A 19231-nucleotide genomic window follows, 5' to 3' on the forward strand; every position below is an offset into this window, starting at 1 on the left:
TGATCCAATTCTACATTCGAGAAACTTCTTGGTTTATTATTCACGGCCCATTATTATTCACACGGTAGGATTTTGACTTTGGAGTTTGGACCTCAAAAAACGTGCCTGCCGATTTCAACCTTGATAAGCGAGTTCTATTAGTAAATTAATGTAACAGAATGAAATATAATAAATAAATAAATAGAAATAAGTTAATAATAATAATAATAAACTTATTTTTTTTCTATAAAAAAAGGAATCTTAAAATATTTTAATTTTTTTTTAAAAAACCCATACAAATCTGTCTAAATGAGCTTGAAAAAATATAATGTTAAATGTTAGTAATAATTTAACATAATTAGGGACACGTGTCCATGAAAGTCACAGGCGACTATCAACCATCAAGGATCAATATGTATGCGGTGTTTGGAGATAAGGAATGTATGGATGATAAGTGAGGTAAACTATCGCTCACTCTTGAACCTGTTAAATGACGTCGTTTTTATTGTCACATGTATATATATATATATATATATATATATATATATATATATATATATATATATACGTACATCCAAATAACTTTATTTGTGGTCCCTTGATTTTGAGCTAATTATATTTCAGGGTTTTTGGCAATTTACCAAGTGTGATTAAAACTAACGGAGGAATTTACCAAACACAAAATATGATGTTTGTTAACCCTTTTTATGATGTTTAATCAAAAGGGGGAAAACTACTAGGGTTTCAATTCGATCGGAGAGAAGGCGATGGATATGGCTGGTTCTGAATCCGGCGACGGCATGAAAAATTCGAAATTGCAGGTTGGGGAATCAGAAACGAAGAAGCTAATCAACAAGATACCCCGACAAGTGACGGAATTGTGCGAGAAGAAACCGGCGACGAACAAGCGCACGGCGAGAATCAATATGATAATCGACCTCGTTTATCAATTGAAAGAGGAGGAATCAGAGGAGGATGATAAACTCGAATTGATGAAGAAATCGGAATCGATGATGAAATTGCAAGGGAGCAAAAAAAATTGGAATCGATGATGAAATTGGAAGAGGAGAAGAAATTGGAAGAAGAGAAGAAACTGGAATCGATGAAGAAATTGGAAGAAGAGAAGAAATTGGAAGAGGAGCAAAAGAAATTGGAATCGATGATGAAATTGAAAGAGGAGAAGAAACTTGAATCAATGAAGAAATTGGAAGAGGATACGAAATTGGAAGAAGAGAAGAAACTGAAATCGATGAAGAGATTGGAAGAGGATAAGGAATTGGAAGAGATTGTGAAACGGGATATAAGGAACTGGATTATCCGTGACTTTTGTTATGATGCCAAGCTAACGTATGACCGAGATTCAACCGATTTCTGTAATCCTGAAGAAATGCAGAGGCTCAAAGGTTATGCACAAATGGCAATTGATGTGTTCAACAAAAGACAGGTCTTTTTTTCCGTTGTAATTTTTTTGTTTATGCTTAATGATTATTAAGTGGTTCTTCTTACGGTGTATGCATGTTTATTGTGTTGTTATGTATGTGTGCAGCCCATCCAATACAGTGTGGAGGAAATCGACATGGCAACCACACGTATCGTCGATGATGGATTTATAGTGTTTCTGCTTTTTACCGCCATGGCGGATGCTGTCCATCAATTTAACAGTGTCGATTTTTTCAGAGCAGATATTCACGGTGGAACCCAACTTACTGAAGTAACCTATGTCGATTACTCCTTTCTTTATTTTTGCTAGTAAGTTTTGCATCCTTTTTGTTCTCTTTTCGTAAAGCTTCTATTATATATATATACACACATATGTTTCGTAATTTTACATATGCTTCATATGATCGTTTGTTTCTACAAAATTAAACTGCATCGTGCTATGTTGAGGCCGTGGATTTGTTTGTTTCGTATGTCCATGTCATTTCCAACTATGATTAGAGTGGGTCCCACGTAAATTATAGTGACCGGCGCTTAAAATCCCAACCCCCTCAGCATACAACCATGTAGATTTATGTGAGGTCAGAATCTAACTAGATAGACCCTGATAGATTGAAACCTGAAAGTTGCACTCTTCAACATCTTTCTTTCTTTCTTTTTTTTAATGCGTTTACTATAGTCTAATACCTTTTGGGATTTTTTCAATTGCATGTGTTGATTTCCTGTAATCGGGTCATGCATCTAGGATCTTCTTTTAACTCCGAAAAAAATGATTGTGTGTGGAAGTCTATGCCTAAAATAATAGCTTGTTTATGTTGACAATGTGTTGCTACTGCTATGTTTATTCCCTTTTGGATTCTTGTTTTGTTTAGTTTGATGAATTTTGTGGTTATATAATTAACGTGTGAACAAATTCGCAACTGTTGGGTAAATCACAGTATTTGTGTAGTCTAGTTTTGCGAATTATGTTGTTGAAGCAGTATATAATTTCTCAACAGGGAAAGTCAAAACAAGTGCTTCACGTTTGCTCTTTTCTTTTTCGATGAAAGACGACACGGGATTAGACTATTTTTGATATTCTGAACCCGACTTCGTGCATGACAGCATGAGTGAATAAGTGGAGCATCAATAAAAATGAAGACATGGGCATAACAAGCTGAACAAACATAGTCTTTTACTCGTAGTTTTTTTGAACAACAGCTTACCTCAGATTACGAATACTCGGGTGTTATATTAAATCATCAAAATTTAAATGTCTAAAAAGAAAAAAAGAAATGAGTTTTAACTGTTTGCGAACAACAGCTTACCTCAGATTACGGATACTCGGGTGTTATATTAAATCATCAAAATTTAAATGTCTAATCTAAAAAGAAAAAAAGAAATGAGTTTTAACTGATCGATGAGCACCGGGTGCACGTGAACTCAGACATTTTCAGCTTCATTAATCTTCTTCGGCTTCGACCGAAAGCCAATACTCAGCAACCTTTCGTTTCAAGGTCTCCTTCTCCTGCTGCTTGTAGCGAGCCATCTCGGCAGCTAATTCTTCCTTTAGTGCAGTCACTACCACCTTCAATTTCTGACCATCTTGCACCATCTTCTCAATTTCCTTCTTTGAGAGTGTACCCTTATCCTTCGTGATTGTAAATTTGTTATTATCCTCAATCGACGCGATTTGAGGAACAACCCTTTCCGCGGGTGGAATACGCGAAAGGTCGAATATCCCTAGCGTATTTTAATCTCAGCTTCATAAACACGGATTGAAACCCCAGGTTGATTGTCCGAATGCATCGTGAAAACTTTCTCCTCGTGTGTGGGTATCTTAGTATACCTCGGAATCAGCACAGTCGTCTCAACTCCAGCAGTCTCAGTCTCGAGACCAAGTGAAAAGGGAGTTACATCCAAAAGTTGAAGATCCTGCACCGTCTCACCTTGGCCGCTCAAAATTGCAGCTTGAACAGCAGCACCGGTAACGGCTGCTTCGTCGATGTTGATGCTATCGCAGAGTTCTTTGCCATTGAACATGTCCTGCAATAACTGCCGAATCTTCGGTACCCTAGTTGAGCCGCCAACAAGTATAATATCATCCACGCTGCCCTTTTCGATTTTCGCATCACTCAAACACTGCTCAACCAACTCCACACACTTACTAAACAAATCCTTATTAAGCTTTTCGAATCCGGCCCGAGTAATGGTGGTATAGAAACTGGAATGGCTATCATCTACAGACTCGTAAATTTCAATGGTGGTCTCGGCCTCCGAAGAAAGTTTCCTCTTCGCCTCCTCACACGCGGTTCTCAAGCGCATAAGAGCATTTGGGTCCTCCCTAATATTTCTGTTACAGCTTTTCTGCATCTCCTTAACACGGTATTCTACCATTTTGTTATTGAAATCCTGCCCTCCAAGATTAGTTAGCCCACAAGTAGCCTTCACTTCGAAGACATCATTGAAAATTTCGACGAGAGTTGCATCGGTGTTACCGGCCCCAACATTAAAAACGAGTATATTCTTCACATCGGCACACCTATATTTCTTGTACAGTCCATACGCAATGGCAGCGGCACTCGGTTCATTGATGATCCGTATAACCTCAATCCCCGCAATGATTCCGGCGTCTAATGTGGCTTGCCGCTGATAATCATTGAAACAAACCGGCACCGTAATTACGGCTTTCTTTACATCTGCCCTAATATACTACTCAGCGATATTCTTCAGCTTCATGAGAACAGTCGATGAGATCTGCTCGGGGAAAAAATGTATATCCTCGTCTTTGAACCTTACTTGAATAACTGGTTTGTCACTGGCCCCACCGATCAGCTTGAATGGCAACACCTTCGTATATGCGTCAACAGATTTAGCTTCGCGGCAGATCAACCGCTTAAAATCTAAAATATGCCAAATCAAATGTAAGAAATAATATTAGACTAGTAAACTTAGGTTGAACATCAACCTCAACATTAATTGAATGGGTTTATAAATTTGATACTATGAATTATTAAATAAAACTTACTATATATATATATATATATATATATATATATATATATATATATATATATATATATATATATATATATTAAATTACACTTTGCAAGATGTACAGTGCATTTTTTAAGTTATTGGCTTTAGTGTCTTTCTCCAGCAATTACTATGAGTCTGGAATCAATTTAATGGACAAAGGCTGTGACATTCCTTTTCTAATTACACTTAATAAGTAATTTAGAATATCCCAGCGGAAGACTTTTAGAAATTAATAAATGTGGAATGCTCGTTTTAAAAATCACCTTCTACAAATAGAAAGTTACACATAATTTTTTTTTTTTAAATCAAAGGAAGAGTGTCCACATAATACCATATTATATACACTTATCAAAATATCACAAAAAGAACATGCATGACTATATTAATTAAATTATCAAGAGTAAAGATTAGGAATTTCGGACAGATTAGGTAGATCAACTTTGAAAATTAATTTATCTTAAACCCTTCATCAAAAGACCTTGACATTTTAACCACATACTCTCATATGGGTCTAAATTACTTTGTTAAAACAGTTTTAAAATATCATAAGCCATTGGGGAGAAATAATTAAAGACATGCAACTGTACAGTTTGAAAATCCAGAACAGGGGAGGGATCTTTGAAAATTCAATATAATTCCCTACTGTTCCAAACACTACCAAATTTTATACCAAAACAGAAAATTGAGTAAGGAACATAATCCAATTTAAATAGATTTATTTGAGTAAGAAAAACTTCATATATTGATGAATGTCCTAAAATGACTCTGCATGTATAAAGTTATGGAAAATAATTCATAATAAATTTATGGATTATCCAAATGATGCAAAAGACCTACCAAAATGACCGTAACATAAAGAACTATGACACCGTAAAATTACATGCAATTCTAAACAGAGAGTATATTTAATACGCATTATCAAACAACACGGCAGAACACAACATAAAACTACTCGATAAACATTATATAGAAGTTTGGCAAAAGAGGAAATCATAATCCTAATTATTATTAAATGCAATGTTCTTACTAATAAGAGCACCCGAGGAGTGGAAGAGTACGATAATAGATACCTAAGACGATATCGAAAGTCTAAAAAATTAAACAATATAAGTGAAACCACATAGCTAGATTAAGAGCACACATGATCCACACGCCTTCCATATAAACACATCCCTCGATCCTCGAACTCGACTCCAACTTTACGACTCGTGCTCGAGATTGAAAGTACCTACAAGCATTTCAACATCTATATGAGTCTTTTGGACTCAATGAGAATTTCCGAAAAAATACCAAATACACATAGGCAAACAAACATATATTTATGATATGTACGTGTGTGTATATATATATATATATATATATATATATATATATATATATATATATATATATATATATATATATATATATATATATATATATATATACCATCTCAAATCACACATTACACAATATAAACATTTCAATTTTACCTCAATCGTCATTTAATTGAGAAACTTTACCAATTTACCTTTACCGTCTTGGATACCTCTTAGACCTTCTCATTTTACCGTTTAGACATTCCTTTCATCATTTCATAAGGAATAAGAGTAATCCCTTACAAGGGAGTCGTCATTATTTTACACATACATTCATTCAAGTACTCATACAATGTGTGAGAAAAGCATTTTTATTCGGATATCCTTTGGAAAATCAAGCAAAACATTAGACAATAAGCCTTCATTTATTTGGAACCCATTTCATAAGTGGAATCAAATCACACACTCTTCATCTCATTTTTTGGGTACCGGTCCCTCATACCCCGTGTTTATTCGATCTAAGTGTTACAAGATTTCACAACTTTAAAAACGTGCAAGTGAGGTTAGTACATACTTTCATTCATTTCAAGCAACTTGATTAGGCGCGTGAGAAAAACATTTTCGTTCGGATATCCTTTGAAAAATCAAGTAAAACCATAGACAATAAGTCTTCATTTATTTGAAACCCGTTTCATAAGTGGAATCAAACCACACACTCTTCATCTCATTTTTGGGGTACCGGCCCCTCATACCCCGTGCTTATTCGATCTATGTTTTTCAAGATTTTCTAACTTTAAAAACGTGCAAGTGAGGTTAGTACATACTTTCATTCATTTCAAGCAACTTGATTAGGCGTGTGAGAAAAACATTTTCGTTTGGATATCCTTTGAAAAATCAAGTAAAACCATAGACAATAAGGCTTCATTTATTTGGAACCCGTTTCATAAGTGGAATCAATTAACACACTCTTCATCTCATTTTTTGGGTACCGGCTCCTCATACCCCGTGCTTATTCGATCTATGTTTTACAAGATTTTCCAACTTTAAAAACGTGTAAGTGAGGTTAGTACATACTTTCATTCATTTCAAGCAACTTGATTAGGTGTGTGAGAAAAATATTTTCGTTCGGATATACTTTGAAAAATCAAGTAAAACCATAGACAACAAGCCTTCATTTATTTGGAACCCGTTTCATAAGTGGAATCAAACCACACACTCTTCATCTCATTTTTGGGGTACCGGCCCCTCATACCCCGTGCTTATTCGATCTATGTTTTACAAGATTTTTCAACTTTTAAAACATGCAAGTGAGGTTAGTACATACTTTCATTCATTTCAAGCAACTTGATTAGGCGTGTGAGAAAAACATTTCCGTTCGAATATCCTTTGAAAAATCAAGTAAAACCATAGACAATAAGCCTCCATTTATTTGGAACCCGTTTCATAAGTGGAATCAAACCACACACTCTTCATCTCATTTTTGGGGTACCGGCCCCTCATACCCCGTGCTTATTCGATCTATGTTTTACAAGATTTTTCAACTTTAAAAACGTGCACGTCAGGTTAATATATATTCTTCATTTCACGTATTCAAAGTTAGCTTTTACATAGACGCACATATTTCCACATATTTCACAAAGGCACATAGTTTGGTCACCAAATCACAAAAGCAAGTAAGACACATAACAACTCAAGCAAAGAGCGTAGATCATATTTTACACACATAACAAAACTAGCTCAAGCATTTGGTTATTTGTAATTACTATATCCAAGTTTCATTAATTAAAGTTCAAGCCCTTTTTCTCAAGAGACTTGAAGTTTTCTTTCAAGTAGCACCAAATTTCCATTTATTTCATTTTCTTTCCAAAATATTCGAACCATCAACAATTCAATCACACAAAATTCCATTTTTATTAATCTTGTTCTCGGTTTTTATCTTCGTATACTATCTTATTACTCATAGATCATAAACCATGGATCGTAAGCTTCCTCGACCCGAAGGGAGTACACTTACAACCACGTAGGTCAATATATATACTCATAGAAACATATACTTATATATAGAACATATAGATTATAAATAAACCATGGATCAAGTACTTTCTTCGACCACGCAGGTTTACGAAAACCATGGATCGAAGTTTCCTTAAGATCACGCAGGTCTAGTATATATATAGCTATATATCATATTATTCTTAGTTCTTCAAGATTATATCATTTAAAGTTTAGATTATTACATGAATGGATCATCTAACAATAAACAAGCAAAGTACTATAACTTCCCAAATTTTCGGTCATTAAGAACAAAGAAGAAGAAATAATAAATAATATTGGTGAAGAATCACTTGTAGCAAGAATATGAAATTCTCACCTTAATCTTCATAGAGAATTTCGAAAGGTGTTCTTTCATTTCTACAAGGAGAAGAAGAAGAAATTTTAGGGAGTGAGGAAGATGAAGCTTAGCTTCTTGAAATTTTCGAAAATGAAGAAAAGAAAGAAGATGAAGAAGACTTACTCCTTCAGCCAAGAATTTTACTCTTGAAAGAGAAATTTTGGGGCTTTCCTACACTACTAATTTCGAAAATGGAGAAGAAGAGAAAGAGATTTTGATCTTTGATTTTTATAACGTTTGTAGAGAAGATGAGAAAATAGATGAAGGCTTGTGTTCTATTTATAGAGTAGTGGGGGACTTGCAACCACAAAGATTAAGAATTGGAGAGTGACCTTTTTGCAATTTAGGAAAACTTAGGAATTATCTAGAGGGACTTTTTTGCAATTTTCATTTAACTAATCAAAAAGAAATTCAAAAACGAAAATCTTAATGTACATGGGCTCACCTAGAGAAGGGTTGTACAAGGAAAATTTTGGTCTCGTATTGTACCATGGTCAAAATAGAGGGATGAATAGGAGGAATTTTCTATTTTTTCCCAAGAAAATATGTGATTTAAAATTCTCCTAACAAATAAGTTCTAGCAAAATGAGTATAATAAATCAATAGATTAATAATTAACTAAGATGATCAATTTAAATTCGTCCAAAATTATTTCGAACTAATGCATTCTATATGAAATTTCACCGGTTATCATATAAATAAAATCTTAAACTAATAAACGCACATAAGAGATAAAATCACGTTAACTAAATAGATGTTAATTAATGAAAAATTAAATTATCGGAGACGCGGGGTGTTACAAACATTATGGTTTTTTTATTTAATCAAACAAAAAAACAAAATTTACTGAAACATTTTATTCCATTTCTCTCCACAGTTTTTGGATAAACGAAAACTCACCGAATACTGTGTTTACGGGGTTCATAGAGACTTGATCCTTGGCAGCGTTTCCAATGAGACACTTGCTTTCACTGAAAGCTATGTACGAAGACGTCACGCGGTTACCTAGATGATCGGTTATTATCTCGACATGGTCATGGTGCCAAATTGCGACGCGAGAGTGCATCATTCCCAGATCTATTCCAACTGTCCAACATTGAAACAAAAATGGTTGAGAAAGAAAGAAAATCTAAGGAATCGAGCATTCAACTTGAGTAAGTTTACCTCGAGATAGGCTCCCTCAAAATAAAATAACGGCTTTACAAGATGTTTCTGAATTTTTGAACGACCTTTATCGCCCCACAACGTACCATGAGAATTCTGTATGTCCATATAATTGTCCTCGATGCATATTATTGCTATCGCGTGTATCATACCGTCTTTATCAGGATCATAATGAAGTCCGGATTCCGGGCCGGTTCATACCGGTTCACGATTCACTTTTTCCGGAACCGGAACCGGCCCGAAATATGCACGGTTCGGCGGGCCGGGTCGGCCCGCTGGTTCAATCCAGTTACAGGTCTATCCGGGCCGGTTCCGGGTCGGCCCGAAAATTTATATTTATATATATATTTAATGGATAAATAAACTAAAATAATTATTTTTAAATAGGAAAAAAAACAAAAAGAAATAAATAAAATGACTTTAACTTAATTTTATAGGAAAAAATGGCGTGTGAGGGTATTTATAAGAAAAAATGGGGGGATTCAAAAAATAGCAAATAACGGCTGGTTCACCGGCCGTTTTTATTTTGTTTTTTTTTGAATTTTTTTGATTTTTTTGATTTTTTTTAATCCGGATGAACCGCCGGCCCGGCCCGGCGGTTCACGGTTCACAAGATGTTTCTGAATTTTGAACGACCTCAACGTACCATGAGAATTTTGTATGTCCATATAATTGTCCTCGATGCCTATTAATGCTATCGCGTGCATCATACCGTCTTTATCAGGATGATAATGAAGTCAGGATCATAAATATATATATATATATATATCAATAATTTATTGAACTTTATTATTGAAAACATTATTTAGTAATAATAACCTTTTACCGGTGTTTCATGAATTTCTCACTCGCACGTACAAGACCGAAAATGGGTTGTCCCCTTTGAAGAATTTCTTTAATTGCGGCGGGTGATGTGTCTATTATATTCTTCATTTCTTTTATTTTTATTTTCAGACCGGGAAGTATTTTTTTATTTCTTTGTACTCTTGCAACATATGCATATTGTCGTTCTAAATATAACCCATTCAGCTCGATGAACTTACATACGTGAGCCAAACCGCAAGTTGGAACGGTATAAAAAATCATGTATTCGTCTTCTTTTCCACACCTTACGTGCTTGTCTGCACCAAATTTTTAATATCGCGGATGTTCCGGATATTGTATGTGGAAGTTATCCATGAAGTCTTGAACCGATGCTTCGAAATATTGAAGCTCTGGGTTGTTGAACTTTACGACATAACTTAGCATGAAAGCAATAGCGGTCGGAACACAGGATGTTGTTTTACAAAGTTTTGAGTGATTAAATTCCAACATGTATATGTATTAGAGAAGTTAAGTGTAGCTATTTAGTACCAATTTCGTACTGGTTTTGTATGTGACGTTCGACATTTGACGACCTCAACCAATAACCCTCAAAATTTGCAGGCATTTTTGCCACCAAGATGACTTTCAAAACCTGAAAAAATGATAAGATATGGTTAGCAAACAGAGTTTTTTATGAAGCATGCAATTGATATCCAGGTAAGAAATATCACAGTATAGACACGGCCACGGGCCGGTTCATACCGGTTCACGGTTCACTTTTTCCGGACCCGGAACCGGAACTGGGGGGGGGGGAATTCAAAAAATTGCAAATAACGGCTGGATCACCGGCCGTTTTTATTTTGTTTTTTTTTGAATTTTTTTGATTTTTTTTTAATCCGGATGAACTGCCGGGCCGGCCCGGCGGTTCACGGTTCACAAGATGTTTCTGAATTTTTGAACGAACTCAACGTACCATGAGAATTTTGTATGTCCATATAATTGTCCTCGATGCCTATTATTGCTATCGCGTGCATCATACCGTCTTTATCAGGATGATAATGAAGTTAGGATCATATATATATATATATATATATATATATATATATATATATATATATATATATATATATATATATATATATATGTATATATATATATATATATGTATATATATATATATATGTATATATATATATATGTATATATATGTATATATATATATATACATAATATATATATATATATATATATATACATAATATATATATATATATATATATATATACATATATATATACATATATATATATATATATATATATATATATATATATATATATATATATATATATATATATATATAATTTATTAAACTTTATTTTTGAAAACATTATTTAGTAATCACCTTTTACCGGTGTTTCATGAATTTCTCACTCGCACGTACAAGACCGAAAATGGGCTGTCCCTTTGAAGAATTTCTTTAATTGCGGCGGGTGATGTGTCTATTATATTCTTCGTCTCTTTTATTTTTATTTTCGGACCGGGAAACATTTTTTTATTTCTTTGTACTCTTGCAACATATGCATATTGTCGTTCTAAATATAACCCATTCAGCTCGATGAACTTACGTACGTGAGCCAAACCGCAAGTTGGAACGGTATAATAAACCATGTCTTCGTCTTCTTTTCCACACCTTACGTGCTTATCTGCACCAAATTTTTAATATCACGGATGTTCCGGATATTGTATGTGGATGTTATCCATGAAGTCTTGAACCGATGCTTCGAAATATTGAAGCTCTGGGTTGTTGAACTTTACGACATAACTTAGCATGAAAGCAATAGCGGTCGGAACACATGATGTTGTTTTACAAAGTTTTGAGTGATTAAATTCCAACATGTATATATATTAGAGAAGTTAAGTGTTGCTATTTAGTACCAATTTCGTACTGGTTTTGTATGTGACGTTCGACATTTGACGACCTCAACCAATAACCCTCAAAATTTGCAGGCATTTTTGCCACCATGATGACTTTCAAAACCTGAAAAAATGATAAGATATGGTTAGCAAACAAAGTTTTTTATGAAGCATGCAATTGATACCCAGGTAAGAAATATCACAGTATATACACGGCCACGGGCCGGATCATACCGGTTCACGGTTCACTTTTTCCGGATCCGAAACCGGAACCGGGGGGAAATTCAAAAAATAGCAAATAACGGCTGGTTTACCGGCCGTTTTTTTTTTTTGTTTTTTTTTTGATTTGTTTTTTAATCCGGATGAACAGCCGGGCCGGCCCGGCGGTTCACGGTTCACAAGATGTTTCTGAATTTTTGAACGACCTCAACGTACCATGAGAATTTTGTATGTCCATATAATTGTCCTCGATCCCTATTATTGCTATCGCGTGCATCATACCGTCTTTATCAGGATGATAATGAAGTCAGGATCATATATATATGGGATTATTTGAGAAAACCCCCTCATATGCATTGTATCATTAGACTAGATCCATTTTTTTTTCTCACTTTTGAGATAAATCCAATTATATTTTATTCAGCAAATTATATTATTAATAACCTATTTTACCATTTTTCAATTTCTTTTAACCTACTCACGTCTCTCCTCTAGCCGTCTCTCTCGTTCTCTTCTCTCCCTTTTCTCCACAACTCACGCTCACCCCCTCGCCTCCCTTACCAGCCCCCAAAACGGGGCAAGACGTTTGGGCTCTTCCTCCTCTTCGCCAGCCAACAGTTAGTCGGAGTCGATATGCCCACCACACCAAAGGCGGCAGCCACACCTCACACATCTGATCTATGCCATCTGGCTTACCCCTTCTCGGCCGTCGATGGTTTGCCGGTGAATGCTTCGTCGCCTATTGAAATTTCTGAATTTATTGGTAATTTAAATTGAAGATTCGACAGATTTTTTACAGTTTGTAATTGATCATTCAGTCGCCAAATTGGATTTTTGGGTTTTACTAATTTTTTAAGTTTCTCGTTTCTTTTTTTTCCTCTATCAATTTTTGGCATTTTTTGTTGGATTTATTTCAACATACCAATCTAATAAAACCATGTCCGTAATTTATAAATTAAATGGGCGTAAATATTGAATCTGTTGAATTAATTAGGTGGGCAATGGTAATTGTCTTCGGATTAACTTTAGGTTTTGTCATTTTTTTTTTAAATTTTTGTTGTAGTGAATCTCCGTGAAATTGAAGAAGCATATTCAACCACGTCTCATATAATCACTCTTATGAATTGATTTAATATGTTATTCTTTCGGTGTTTTATAATAGCGGATTTTGATAAGACTATAGTGGATTTCAAGTTATTGTCCTTGTGTAGAAAAAAAAATGAGTGTTTGTGTAGCGGTGAAGGTGTGCAAAATAGTTGTTTTTGTTACCTTTGGCAGTTGTTTTTTTCTATTTTCATGATAAGTTTTGCTATTTTTGCAAATTATTTTTATAGTGGATTAGATTAATATTTGAGTGAGTTTTGATATTTTTTGTAGTGGATTTTGATGAGATTGTAGTGGATTTCAAATTCTTGTTTTGGAGACCGAATTTTTTTTATGAATTAAATTTACGCATTGTCTTTTTTTTTTCTTTTTTTTCATGTTATTCCACAAGCGGAGTGATGGCAGCAAGTGGGACGAGGTTGGGTGATGCTCGGGTGCCTCTACAATTGTCTGTGATGACGTTGTTTACTAAAGGGAATTTTTGTAGTGGATTTAGGCAAATTTTTAGTGGATTTTCTCTTTTGTAAAGGTGATTTTTTGTAGTGGATTTCTATATTTTTGTAGTGGTTTTTGATGAACTTATAGTGGATTTTAGACAAAATATACCTGATACAGGCGCGAGGAGGAGGGGCTGTCGATGAGCTTACACTAAATAGTGGTTTTCGAACTCTCACGCGACATTAATAGTGGATTACGTTAGAGGGAAGGGGGTTGACAACGCGTACATTGAATAGTGGATTTCAAACAGTGAATAATGGTTTTCAAATTCTGGTAGTGGATAGTGGTTTTCAAATTCTGGCAGTGAATAGTGGTTTATGTTAATTTTATAGTGGATTACAATAATTTTTCAGTGGATTTTAAGTTGATTTTTCTTTTTAGATAGTGAATGTTCATAAATTTTGATGTGTATCGGATTTTATTTTTCGATAAACCTGTTGGAAAAAATATGATTTTCAATAAATTTCGAAATATTTATAGTGAAATTCGATAAGTGTGTAGTGGATTTCAATTTGGTAAAGCGAAAAAAGAAATCAATAAAAAAATATTAATTAAAAGAATAAGCTGGAAAAAAAATATTTAAAAAAACAAAAAAATGAAAAATAATAAACGAATAAAAAAAATTGAAAAAACTAAAAATAATAAATAAATAAATAATTTTTTAAGTAAAAAAAAATCAATTTTTTGAAAGAAAATAAAAATCTGAATGTGAGGATTTGCATACTTACGTATTTTTTAATTAATTTCCCATATTAATTAATCTTTAATATTATTATAAATATAATAAGGGTAAATGGGGTATTATGCCAAGTGAGGGGTTATCCCTAATAGTAAATAAAAAAATGGATTTATCCCTCTAATGAAATTGTATGAGGGGTTTATCTCATATAACCCCTATATATATATATATATATATATATATATATATATATATATATATATATATATATATATATATATATATATATATATATATATATATATATATATATATAAATAATTTATTGAACTTTATTATTTAAAACATTATTTAGTAATAATAACCTTTTACCGGTGTTTCATGAATTTCTCACTCGCACGTACAAGACCGAAAATGGGTTGTCCCCTTTGAAGAATTTCTTTAATTGCGGCCGGTGATGTGTTTATTATATTCTTCGTCTCTTTTATTTTTATTTTCGGACCGAGTAGCATTTTTTTATTTCTTTGTACTCTTGCAACATATGCATATTGTCGTTCTAAATATAACCCATTCAGCTCGATGAACTTACGTACGTGAGCCAAACCGCAAGTTGGAACGGTATAATAAACCATGTCTTCGTCTTCTTTTCCACACCTTACGTGCTTGTCTGCACTAAATTTTTAATATCGCGGATGTTCCGGATATTGTATGTGGAAGTTATCGATGAAGTCTTGAACCGATGCTTCGAAATATTGAAGCTCTGGGTTGTTGAACTTTACGACATAACTTAGTATGAAAGCAATAGCGGTCGGAACACAGGATGTTGTTTTACAAAGTTTTGAGTGATTAAATTCCAACATGTATATATATTAGAGAAGTTAAGTGTTGCTATTTAGTACCAATTCCGTACTGGTTTTATATCTGACGTTCGACATTTGACGACCTCAACCAATAACCCTCAAAATTTGCAGGCATTTTTGCCGCATGATGACTTTCAAAACCTGAAAAAATGATAAGATATGGTTAGCAAACAAAGTTTTTTATGAAGCATGCAATTGATATCCAGGTAAGAAATATCACAGTATAGACACGGCCACAGGTCGGTTCATACCGGTTCACGGTTCACTTTTACCGGAACCGGAACCGGAAAGGGGGGGGGGGGGGGATTCAAAAAATAGCAAATAACGGCTCGCCGTTTTTATTTCGCTTTTTTTTTTGAATTTTTTTGATTTTTTTTTTTTAATCCGGATGAACCGCCAGGCCGGCCTGGCGGTTCACGGTTCACAAGATGTTTCTGAATTTTTGAAAGACCTCAACGTACCATGAGAATTTTGTATGTCCATATAATTGTCCTCGATGCCTATTATTGCTATCGCGTGCATCATACCGTCTTTATCAGGATGATAATGAAGTCAGGATCATATATATATATATATATATATATATATATATATATATATATATATATATATATATATATATATATATATCAATAATTTATTGAACTTTATTATTGAAAACATTATTTAGTAATAATAACCTTTTACCGGTGTTTCATGAATTTCTCACTCGCACGTACAAGACCGAAAATGGGTTGTCCCCTTTGAAGAATTTCTTTAATTGCGGCCGGTGATGTGTTTATTATATTCTTCGTCTCTTTTATTTTTATTTTCGGACCGGTAAGCATTTTTTTATTTCTTTGTACTCTTGCAACATATGGATATTGTCGTTCTAAATATAACCCATTCAGCTCGATGAACTTACGTACGTACATTAAAATGATCTGACGTGTACGGTTGCGATGTGTTATCTATAGCGGTAGAGAGGCAATACAGGTTCCCTCGACTCTACACCCGCTGAAAAACACCGGGTGGGTCTTCTGCTGCCACGTGTTCTTTTTTTATTTTTCTAAAACCCCTAAAGGTAAACTCTAGCGGGGAATCTATTATAAAATACAAAAAAGAGACACGTGGCAGCAGAAGACCCACCCGGTGTTTTTCACCGTGTGTAGGGTCGAACAAATCGAGATGGTTCGGAATGTATCGATGATAAGTGAGGTAAACTATCGCTCACTTTTGAACCTGCTAAATGACGTCGTTTTCATTGTCACAATTTTATTTGTGATCCTTTGATTTTGAGCTAATTATATTTCAGGGATTTTGGCAATTTACCACGTGTGATTAAAACTATTGGAAGAATTTACCAAACAAAATATGATGTTTGTTAATCCATTTTATGATGTTTAATCGAAAGGGGGAAACGACTAGGGTTTCAAATCGATCGGAGAGAAAGCGATGGATATGGCTGGTTCTGAATCCGGCGACGGCATGAAAAATTCGAAATTGCAGGATGGGGAATCAGAAACGAAGAACCGAATCAACAAGATACTCCGACAAGTCACAAAATTGCGCGAGAAGAAACCGGCGACGAACAAGCGCACGGCGAGAATCAATATGATACTCGACCTCGTCAATCAATTGAAAGAGGAGGAATCAAAGGACGATGATAAACTGGAATCGATGAAGAAATTGGAAGAGGAGCAAAAGAAATTGGAATCGATGATGAAATTGCAAGAGGAGCAAAAGAAATTGGAATCGATGATGAAATTGGGAGAGGAGAAGAAATTGGAAGAAGAGAAGAAATTGGAAGAGGATACGAAATTGGAATCGATGAAGAAATTGGAAGAGGAGGAGAAGAAATTGGAATCAGTGAAGAAATTGGAAGAGGAGAAGAAATTGGAATCAATGAAGAAATTGGAAGAAGAGGATACGAAATTGGAGTCGATGAAGAAATTGGAAGAAGAGGAAACGAAATTGGAAGAAGAGAAGAAACTGAAATCGATGAAGAAATTGGAAGAGGAGAAGGAATTTGAAGAGATGCTGAAACGGGTACATGTGGATATAAGGAACTCGATTATCAGGGACTTTTGTTTTTGTTATGATGCCAAGCTAACGTATGATCGAGATTCAACCGATTTCTGTAATCCCGTAGAAATGCTGAGGCTCAAAGGTTATGCACAAATGGCAATTGATGTGTTCAACAAAAGACAGGTCTTTTTTTTTTCTCGTAATTTTTTTTTGTTTACTTTTAATGATTATTAAGTGGTTCTTCTTACGGTGTACGCATGTTTATGTGTTGTTATGTATGTTTGTGCAGCACATACAATACAATGTGGATGAAATCGACATAGCGACCACACGTATAGTCGATGATGGATTTATAGTGTTTCTGCTTTTTACCGCCATGGCGGATGCTGTCCATCAATTTAACAATGTCGATTTTTTCAGAGCAGATATTCACGGTGGAACGCAACTTACTGAAGTGACTTACGTCGATTACTCCTTTCTTTATGATTGCATGTGAGGTTTGTGACTTTTTTGTTCTCTTTTTCGTAAAGCTCCTATTATATATATATATATATATATATATATATATATATATATATATATGTTTCGTAATTTTACATAAGCTTTGTATCATATGTTCTACTTTCTTACAACTTCAAAAATTAAACTGCGACCATGGATTTGTTTGTTTCGATTGTTTCTGAATAATATGAACAACCCATATTATGGTCTTAAAGTTTTCACTTTTTCAAATTGTTCGTACCCGTATTTACATCTCTCAAATTTCAACGGAACTTATATCATTTCACAAGAAATACGAGAGAGGCACAATGTTCAGTTTGTGTTGTATATTCTCCGTAGTTTCTTGAACACCGTGCATTTGCTACATTTCAGCTAATTGCAATGTAGTGTCTGAAGTATTTGCCGGTTATTTGCGTTCTTTTACAGCTTTCTTTTTCGTATGCGTTTACTATAGCCTGATACCTTTCGGGATTTTTTTCAACTGCAGAGTTTGATTTCACGCAATCGGGTTATGCATCTAGGATCTCGTTTTATCTCCGGAAGAAAATGATTGTGTGTGGAGGGAGGGTCTATGCCTGGAACAATGATAAGCTTGTTTTCCACGAAAGACGAACACAAACAGTGTTAGACTATTTTCGATACTCCGAGCCCGATTTTATTACTTAACTACCCTTTTCACTCGTGCATTGCATGGGTGAATAAGCTTTTAATAGATAGCCCAATATTATTTTCAACAAACAAGTGTTAAATAATAAACATAAAAACGAGCATCAATTCAAGGGGTTTGGTACGGTTGCCCTACCAAATCCACCCCTAACTATAATTGAACTTGTTCTCTATTATTGTGCTTCGATTTCTCGAATATAATCCATTATTTCACAAAAATAATCATAATTATATATTTATTTAATTAAGAACCAAAATTATATTATAAATATATGATCTACTGAGAGTGATGTTAATCAAAAGTCAGATTTTCACATTGTAAAGTTATATATATACATGGGTAAATTACAACCAACCCCTGAGGTATGGTTAAATTACGAAAATCTCCCTCATGTTTGGGTAATTACAGTCATCCCTCAACTATAAATTTTCTTATACGTTCATTCTTTTTGTTTCAAATTTAGTGGAATCTTCTAGATTTTATGGAATATTATCAATTTGGTACCCGTTTTATCTCATTCGAGCTCCACATTTTGAAGCAAGATGATCATAAGATGTGTTTTTTGGCTTGTATATATCAAATTTTGGTGCATCAAAAACTGTATTTTTATACAAAACGAATACAAATTAGAACACGTTCCACGAATAGATGTAATTATCCAAACACGAGGTGTTTTTTTATTGTAAT

At 34.2% G+C, this 19231-nt stretch overlaps 2 protein-coding genes, 1 non-coding gene and 1 pseudogene across 9 annotated transcripts; 3 read left to right on the forward strand and 1 right to left on the reverse strand.

The window, feature by feature from the left end:
• Positions 1–605: 605 nt before the first annotated feature.
• On the forward strand, positions 606–2634 carry LOC105977783 (uncharacterized). Of its 3 annotated transcripts, none has more exons than XM_088819507.1 (3): positions 606–743; positions 1106–1423; positions 1526–2369. In XM_088819507.1, exons 2-3 carry the CDS (start codon positions 1139–1141, stop codon positions 1727–1729), a joined length of 489 nt encoding a protein of 162 aa, XP_088675633.1. In that variant the 5' UTR covers positions 606–743; positions 1106–1138; the 3' UTR covers positions 1730–2369. The 3 variants fall into 3 exon arrangements, with proteins under 3 accessions (XP_088675633.1, XP_088675632.1, XP_012858613.2); XM_088819506.1 differs by lacking the exon at positions 606–743 and adding an exon at positions 2415–2634 and having other exon boundaries at positions 911–1423; positions 1526–1728; XM_013003159.2 differs by lacking the exon at positions 606–743 and having other exon boundaries at positions 911–1423.
• Positions 626–18719, forward strand: LOC105977349 (uncharacterized). 4 transcript variants are annotated; one of them, XM_088819505.1, is made up of 5 exons: positions 626–737; positions 896–917; positions 16975–17559; positions 17666–17868; positions 18365–18719. In XM_088819505.1, the coding sequence occupies exons 2-5, from the start codon at positions 906–908 to the stop codon at positions 18369–18371; spliced, it is 807 nt and encodes a 268-aa protein (XP_088675631.1). In that variant the 5' UTR covers positions 626–737; positions 896–905; the 3' UTR covers positions 18372–18719. The 4 variants fall into 4 exon arrangements, with proteins under 4 accessions (XP_088675631.1, XP_088675630.1, XP_088675629.1 ...); XM_088819504.1 differs by lacking the exon at positions 626–737 and having other exon boundaries at positions 750–917; XM_088819503.1 differs by lacking the exons at positions 626–737; positions 896–917 and having other exon boundaries at positions 16620–17559; positions 17666–17873.
• On the reverse strand, positions 2858–12585 carry LOC105977283 (heat shock cognate 70 kDa protein-like; annotated as a pseudogene).
• On the forward strand, positions 12701–14193 carry LOC105955743 (uncharacterized). Of its 2 annotated transcripts, XR_016031509.1 has the most exons (3): positions 12701–12991; positions 13724–13861; positions 13948–14193. It is a non-coding gene; the product is annotated as an uncharacterized LOC105955743 (transcript). The 2 variants fall into 2 exon arrangements; XR_016031508.1 differs by having other exon boundaries at positions 13724–14193.
• Positions 18720–19231: the final 512 nt, after the last annotated feature.

This window comes from Erythranthe guttata, chromosome 6 (assembly GCF_056151865.1).
Source record: "Erythranthe guttata isolate IM_541 chromosome 6, IM_541, whole genome shotgun sequence".
NCBI lineage: Eukaryota > Viridiplantae > Streptophyta > Magnoliopsida > Lamiales > Phrymaceae > Erythranthe > Erythranthe guttata.

Coding starts and splice junctions, on each gene's coding strand:
- LOC105977783 (XM_088819506.1), top strand. CDS start 1,028: ATGATGAAATTGGAAGAGGAGAAGAAATTGGAAGAAGAGAAGAAACTG. Junction 1,424..1,525: donor ATGTGTTCAACAAAAGACAG/GTCTTTTTTTCC, acceptor GTATGTGTGCAG/CCCATCCAATACAGTGTGGA.
- LOC105977349 (XM_088819502.1), top strand. CDS start 16,804: ATGGATATGGCTGGTTCTGAATCCGGCGACGGCATGAAAAATTCGAAA. Junction 17,560..17,665: donor ATGTGTTCAACAAAAGACAG/GTCTTTTTTTTT, acceptor ATGTTTGTGCAG/CACATACAATACAATGTGGA.